Source organism: Cannabis sativa, chromosome 7 (genome assembly GCF_029168945.1).
Source record: "Cannabis sativa cultivar Pink pepper isolate KNU-18-1 chromosome 7, ASM2916894v1, whole genome shotgun sequence".
In the NCBI taxonomy this organism is placed as follows: Eukaryota; Viridiplantae; Streptophyta; class Magnoliopsida; order Rosales; family Cannabaceae; genus Cannabis; species Cannabis sativa.
The window spans coordinates 10,858,450-10,866,924 of NC_083607.1; the positions used below are offsets into that span (position 1 = coordinate 10,858,450).

Below are 8,475 nucleotides of genomic sequence, written 5' to 3' on the forward strand. Positions count from 1 at the left end.
ACTACAGCTGCCTATGGCCTCTCCTCCTCTGATATGGTGTGACAACCTTAGCACCATCAAGCTGCCTGCCAACCCTGTGCTTCACGCACGCACCAAACATATAGAGATTGATCTCTATTTTGTCATGGACAAAGTGCTTCAAAAAGAGATATGTGTTCAACATGTCCCTGCCAACCATCGACTAGCTGACCCTCTAACCAAGCCCATCTCCAACTCGCAATTTCCTTTCTTACGAGACAAACTTGGTGTTGTGTGTTCCACCACACTAAGTTTGAGGGGGTCTGTCAAGGATACTGAGTCTGCTGAGCTGACTTAGTCTTATTAAACATGTGTCTTTCTTTTGAGTTAGTAGTTTTCTATTAGAAAGTGGTTTGAGTCAATGTTTGTTGTAACTACTTTCTTTCTGTAACTCTGTATATAATCCTCTGTAATCTCTTTCTTGAAATGCAATGTACAGAATATTCTTTTTCTCTCGTTCTTTAGCTTAAACACTGACGACGAGTGAGAGACAAAAATACTTTTAAAGATTAGAAAACATATTGAAGAGCAAGAGGGAAGAGATTTCAAGTAATCATCACCAATCATCATTAGAGTTATTTGCTTCTTCTTCTTCTCTATTCTTCTGTTTAGTTGTTTAATTATGAACATGATTATTGTTGTTATTATATTTATTATTATGAAGTAAACATACTTTTCTAGAATGTGAACGGAACTATTTTAGATTATGAATCAAAGTTTTTAGATTATTCTCATGTTTGTTCTTGCTATTTGTTTATGTAATTTTTGTGTTATATAATTATTAATGCTTGATCACCATTAATTAGTATTAAAATTTTAGGTTTTACACTTGAGAGAGGTAATCTAAAATCAGACTTAGAATTGAATGATATAGGAAAAGTGTGGGATTGAGAGTAACTACTAATTCTATGAGTTTTTCTTAGAGAGATTCAAATTGTCTTACTAGTGCTTGATTAATTATTACTGAATAAATATAACTTGTTAGTTAATTGAATTAATTTTATCATAATAGATTACATTAGGGTTCCTAAACCTACAAATTATAAAATAAATTAAGATTCATAGTTTGAAATACATATATGAAAATGAATGCTCTAAATTTTTATTATTAGAAATTGTTGGTTTGTTTACATTATATATTTAAGTTAGTTTATTATATTTAGTTTGAATTATAAGGGATACAAAATAGTTTGAATTATAAGGGATACAAAATGAAGTCGTAGTTTATAGTAGCTAGCTAGGATTGGTAATAAATATGTTGATATTTGGAGAGAGTGCGTAAGAGATAATTGGGAGCTGATATTGTGCCATCATCGTTTAGAACAATATCATTAATACTCTTATTCAACATCTTCTTATTCTTTGTCACTGCACCAGCTTCATCTTCTTTCTTCATCATTTTATTATAATAGTTTTGAGCATGGCTAGACACTTGGGCGGGAGTTCTTGTACCACCAAGTAGTGCACATATTTTTGTCCATTGGCCATAACCAAACTTATTCAACCCTTTCAAGAAAAGCCTGATAATAAAAACAATTCACATGTAAGTATTCTCTATAATAAATAATAAAAAAAGAAGTTAAGAGTAAATAATAATGTATTACTTTACTTACATGTGCTCTATTATTGTCCAACGACCATTTTTTGAAGGTGCTTTTCGAGTGCGAGTTTCAGTAGCCGGAATGGGAATGGAAAAAGCATTGATTGTTTCCATTTGAGGTTCTTGATTGTTAGTTTGACCCCAATAAGGGTAGACATTAATTGCAGGTACTATATCAGATGTATAGAAAATATTTTCTTGAGTCTTGGTGAGAGTACTACTTGAGGTTGTTGTAGTACTCATCCTGTTCAACAAAAGTGGGGAGGGTCGATAGATTTCTAATTTTCTTCTGCTTCTTTGATCATCATTCATTATGATCGTCTCAGTACTAATAATACTTTCATTCATCATCTTATTATTATTATTGGCCTCCAACAATTTATCTAATTCACCCCAATCAATATCATCATTCGAACTGCTCCGATCAAATGAAATCTCCTGAGGTATTACATTAATATCAATATCATCCATTGCTGCCATTATTACTCTAATTAATAATAAGCTACCTATCAAGAGAGGTTTTATTTATATAATAATACTCTCTTATACTTACATATACGTGTTTGCGTAAGTTATTATTTTGCTCTACTCAGTATTTATATATATTTATAGAACAAATCAATCCTATTTCTATTCGTATTTCCCGAGACGTACAAATCCTATTTCTATGACAATTACAATATCTTTTTTTAGGATAATTACTCTATATAATTACAGTATTATTTAATCCTAATTCTATTATAAAAATTACATTCGTATTATTTATTTTTCTTAATTACTCTATAAAGTAATTAATATTTTTTTTTGTTTTTAATTTAGCTGTACTTTATTTTAATATCTTTTTTTTTTAAAACAATTAATAAAGATCTTATTATAATTATTAATGTCTAGCTGTTTGTATACTATAGCTTGATTATATAATTTCAAACACTAAATTTTTCTATTATACTCAATTAAATTCCAATTTTATTTATTAATTTTTTTTTAAAAAAAATCCAATATAAATTTTAGATATTCAACAACTAATTTAAAACGATATATACGACGTTATATTTTAATTCTAATATTTCCTAGAAAAAAAAAACAAACAAACAAACCCTGAACACACTGACCTAGAAAGTTGAAAAAAAATTTCCGAAATGAAAACAAAATAATAACAATAAAAATATATTATGAGTAAATGCTTACTTGTTTAGCATAATAAATATTTTATTTGCATAATTGTACTGATTTTGACTGAAAGGAGAATAGAACTATGTTCATTTAATTATGGAATAATTACATAAGGCACTAATTTTTGTAAAATATTTACATAATTACGTTTAAAGAATATATTTTTACGGTTTTTCGAAAAATAACACGAAAACTACATAAAAGTAACATCAAAATAACATCAAAATCACAACAAAAAATAACATACAGATAACAAAAAATCAACAACAAATTAACAAGATTATAACATAAAAAGACCGTATTTTTTGTAAATAAAACCGAAAAAATCGTAAAAATATTTAAAATTCCGTGAAACCGTATTTTTGTAATTTTTTTTGTTCTTTTTATGTTTTTTGAAATAATCCCATTTTAATAGAAATTATAATTCTACTCTAACTTTTATTATCTTTTAACATAAATAAAGGAACAACAAATTCATTTTTCAAGTCTATTATTATTATGAGTAGTTTCTATAAAGTAAATGAGCTACTTAAAATACAAATTTGATACCTATCACAAAAATTTATATATCTATTTATATCTATCTAAAGATCGGTGACATGTTACTTTATAATCTTTTGAAATACTTCTACATATTTCTTCTTTAATTCTTTTATTTTTAATATTTTTATTAACTTTATAAATATTAATTGATTAATTAATTTAAAAAATATTCATATACAATTCAAAATTTTTTAAAATATTATTAATAATAATTAGTTAAAAAAAATATAAAATCACACATCACCTTCTCTTTAATGGTATATCTTAAATAAAGTATATAATCCTAATTTACACTTTTCTTTCTAAATCACTTTTTGTTTAGGTTTAGCCACTTAATTTATTTTATTTAATTTTTCTAATAAACCAAACATTGTTCTTTATTTTGAAGTTTATGGTATATATAATTTCAGGTGACAAGAATTTTCAAGTCTTTGGTTAACAAGAAACCCATAGTCGCACAAGGGAAGAACCTAGAACTTGAGTATCTTGTGACTCTACATTCTTCTCTAGTTTTGAACGTGGCTCCTCTAAGCCAAGTTCCTCTTCTTGGGAATGCGGCTTTACAAAGAAAGAGAAGTTTGTCTCTAGTGACGCAAGTTCTGATGATGACAAATTCACAATGAAGAGGATAGAGCTTCTCTGTCCAGAAAACTGAGCAGTGAGGCCTGTTTTTGGTTTATTAATTCTGTAATTTGCAATTAGACATATTTGATCTTTTGTACTATGAACTCAGTTTTAATGTGTAAAATTATATTAATATAACCAAACTGCCTTTAATTATGTGTTATAATAATCACATTTCTAACTTGGGATAGTTTAGTCATTGATCATTTTGAGTTCATGATAATTTAATATAAATTAATATACAAGTATTATTGAAAATAGAGTACCTATGCTAGCTTCAATAAAACAACATGTAACAAATAGTTAAGTGATAATAATAATAATAGTTTATATATAAGTAATAATGACACAAACATATTGTTGGTGTTTTAACTACTTTGAAGAGCCAAACAGAATTAACTGTTTTTTGACAACTCAGCATATGGTTGGTGACTTGTCCAACTGTCATAACTATATAAACTTCCTCTCCCCAACTTGATCAGGTGCATTGCAAGAGAACAAAGCCTACACCAGTTTAAGTTAGTAGTGTCCAGGATTGAGAGAGAGAGAGAGAGAGAGAGAGTCTGTGTAAGGAAAGAAACCAGAAAGAACAAGGGAATCACCATTGTCATTGCTGAATTCTCAGCTGGTCTTTTCACAGTGGATTGAGGGTTGTAAATGGAGATTGTTCACTCTTTAAGTGACTTCTCTCAGTGTGAGATTTCATTTGTAATTTTTGTATTCAACATTGGTGATTCAAGTTGTACTCTTTCCTTTCTCAGTTTTAATTTCAATCTTATGACATTTTTGTTTTTCATTCATCTTTAGTTCAAGTTCGATTTTCATTAAGTTTCTGGTTCTGTTTTAATTCATGTGTCATTGTTATTGTTGTCCTTGAATTTGTTGTTATGGTGATCTTGATCAGGTTTTATAATCCGCAACAAATGGTATCAGAGTTTGTGTAGCTCAAGAAGATCAAGAATCGGTTGATCACAGATTCAAGGTTCAAGAATGGCAATGGCTAAGTTCGAAGTCGATAAGTTCATTGGAGAAAATGACTTCGGGCTTTGGAGAATCAAAATGAAAGCTTTGCTGGTGCATCAAGGCATCTCAGAGGCCATTAACACTTCTGCAATTGCTTAAATCGAAGATAAAAAGAAAGTGAAAGAGATACAGATCAAGGCTCATAGTGCCATATTGCTTTCTTTGGGAGATGAGGTTCTTCGAGAAGTGTCTGATGAAGAAACAGCCAATTGTCTCTAGGATAAATTGGCAAAGATCTACTTGAAGAAATCTTTAGCCAATAAACTGTACCTGAAGAAGAAACTCTACACTATCAAGATGGATGAATCAAAGGAGCTAAGAAAACACCTTGACGAATTCAACAAGATCATACTCGAATTGAACAACATTGGTGTCAAGATCGATGAAGAAGATCGAGGTATCATTCTTTTAAGCTCTCTACCTAAATCTTTTGAGCATTTTGTTGACACTATATTGTATGGAAAAGATACACTAACCATGTCAGAAGTAAAGTCTGCTCTGAATTCTAAAGAGATTCAAAAGAAATCAGAGGACAGAATTGAATCAAATGGTGAAGGGTTGTTCTCCAAAGGAAGACCAGAAAGAAGAGAGTCAAAATACTACAAGAACAGAGGTGGATTCAGGCCAAATTCCAAGTCAAAATTCAAGACTGGAAAGAAGTGTTGCTATTGTAACAAGGAAGGGCACTTTAGAGATGAATGTAGGGCACTGAAAGCCAAAACTGACAGAGAGAAAAGCAAGAATAGGGGAGAAGCTGATGTTGTTTCTGATGGCTATGAATCTGCAGGGGCTTTGGTAGTGTCAAAGGAAGGAATCAATGATGAGTGGAACCTGGATTCAGGATGTTCCTTCCATATGTGTCCTAAGAAGGAGATGTTCCAAGAACTCAAGGAAATCTCAGGAGGGACTGTGTTGCTAGGCAACAACAAGGCCTGTAATGTCCTTGGCTCTGGTTCTGTCATGATAAAGATGTTTGATGGCATCTCTAGGACTCTGCAAGAAGTGAGGTATGTCCCTGACCTCAAAAGAAACTTGATATCTATTGGAATGCTTGACAAACTTGGATGCACAATCAAGGTTGAAGATGGGATATTGAAGATATCCAAGGGATCAATGACAGTGATGAAAGGTGAATTGAAGCATGGCCTATACTCTCTTATTGGGAGAACTGTCATTGGAAGTGCAGCACCTGCTGTTGCAGAACAGAATGATGACACAAAACTGTGGCATCTCAGATTGGGCCATGTAAGTGAGAGGGGAATCTCAGAGCTTGACAAACAAGGGTTACTCAAGGGAAAACTGAACACAAAACTGCCATTTTGTGAAGAATGTATATTTGGCAAAAGCTACAAGGTTAAATTCATCACAGGTCAACATACACCAAGAGCGAACTTGACTACATTCACTCAGATCTATGGGGTGCATCAAGAACCAAAACTTTGGGAGGAGCAAGCTATTTCATGAGCATCATTGATGACTACTCTAGGAAGGTGTGGGTTTTCTTATTGAAAAGCAAAGATCTGGCTTTTGAGACCTTTGTTGACTGGAAGATATTGATTGAAAATCAAACTAGTAGGAAGATAAAGAAACTCAGAACTGATAATGGGTTAGAATGCTGCTCTGATATGTTTGCAAGTTATTGTAGGAAAGAAGGCATTGTCAGGCATCACACAGTGGTCAAGAACCCTCAGCAAAATGGCCTTGCTGAGAGAATGAACAGAACCCTGTTGGAAAGGGTAAGGTGCATGCTCATAGGAGCTGGTTTGGCCAAGCATTTTTGGGGTGAAGCTGTAAAAACTGCTTACTATTTGATAAATAGATGTCCCTCTACAGCATTAAATTTCAAAACTCCTCAAGAATTCTGGACTGGCAAAGCACCTAGCTATGAACATCTCAAAGTCTTTGGTTGCACTGCCTATGCTCACATCAGGCAAGACAAGCTGCAACCAAGAGCACTTAAATGCTTATTTCTTGGCTACCTTGATGGAATCAAGGGCTACAAACTCTGGTGTTTGGAGGAAGGGTACAAGAAATGCATAATAAGCAGAGATGTCATCTTTAGAGAAGATGAAATGCCATTGAAAACCACCAGAGAAATCCCCATGAGCTCAGATGTTGTTCCTAGGAGTGTTCAAGTGGAACTTGAACAAAGAACTGAGTCTCTGAATCAAGCTTCCACAGATCAGAGAAAAGAAACTGAGACAACAAGCAACCTAGATGACTACCAACTTGCCAAGGATAGAACTAGGAGAGAAATCAGGGCACCTGAGAAGTTTGGCTATGCTAATTTTTCAGCATATGCTCTGTCTGTCACAGATGAAGTTGACAACACAGTGCCCAAATCCTATCAAGAAGCAGTGAATCGCAAAGATGGCAAGAAGTGGCTGCAGGCTATTCAAGTTGTAGTGTAAGCCAATACAAAGCCAGACCTGTAGCCAAGGGTTTTCATCAGCAACTTCGGTTTGATTTCAATGAAACCTTTAGCTCTGTTGTGAAGCCTACAACTATTCGAGTTACGTAACTCTTGCAGTGACAAAAGGTTGGCCAATAAGGCAGTTGGATGTTAACAATGCCTTTTTAAATGGAGACCTACATGAGGAGATTTACATGGTTCAACCCCCTGGATGCATTGATCCAAAACATCCAAACAAGGTATGCAAACTTAACAAGGCTCTATATGGGTTGAAGCAAGCACCACGGGCTTGGTTTGAAAAGTTGTCATCTGCTCTACTCACCCTGGGGTTTCAATCAGTAAAATAAGATCATTCTTTATTTACTAAGATCACCAATTCAAGCTGGCTTTATATTCTTGTATACGTGGATGATATCTTGATTACTGGTTCTGATAGTCCTCAAGTGTCTTCCCTAATTGTAGCACTCAGTTCCAACTTTACACTTAAAGACCTTGGTCTCATCTCCTTTTTCTTGGGAATACAAGTGCTTCCCACTACTGAAGGTGTCGTCTTATCTCAACAAAAATATATTCAGGATCTGATATGTAAAGCTGAACTCCAAGGTGCCAAACCACAAAGTACCCCAATGAATAGTGGGTTGAGATTGTCCAATTATGGCAGCGACCCTGTTGAAGATCCTTCTGCATATAGGTCATTGGTTGGTGCTCTTCAATATGCAACGATAACTATAGACCCGACATTGCTTTTAGTGTCAACAAGGTCTGCCAATTTATGCAGAATCCTTTTCAGTCACACGTTGTTGCTGTCAAAAGAATTATCTGTTATCTTGCTGGCACAACAGACTACGGTCTTCATATCAAAAGATCTCCACACTTGCGTCTTGAAGCATACTGTGATGCTGACTGGGCCGCTGATCCCGATGATCGACGCTCGACTACTGGCTACTGCATTTTCTGGGGTGAAAATCTGATTAGTTGGCAGTCCAAGAAACAGAACACTATCTCTCGATCATCCACAGAAGCTGAATTTCGAAGCCTTGCTTCTGTGGTGACTGAAATAAGTTGGCTCAATGCTCACTGA

General features: G+C 33.5%; 1 protein-coding gene across 1 annotated transcript; it reads left to right on the forward strand.

Annotated features, from left to right (window-relative positions):
• Window positions 1-6,441: 6,441 nt before the first annotated feature.
• LOC133039614 (uncharacterized) lies at window positions 6,442-8,475 on the forward strand. The gene is made up of 4 exons (XM_061118515.1): window positions 6,442-7,380; window positions 7,466-7,633; window positions 7,763-8,092; window positions 8,173-8,475. Exons 1-4 carry the CDS (start codon window positions 6,442-6,444, stop codon window positions 8,473-8,475), a joined length of 1,740 nt encoding a protein of 579 aa, XP_060974498.1.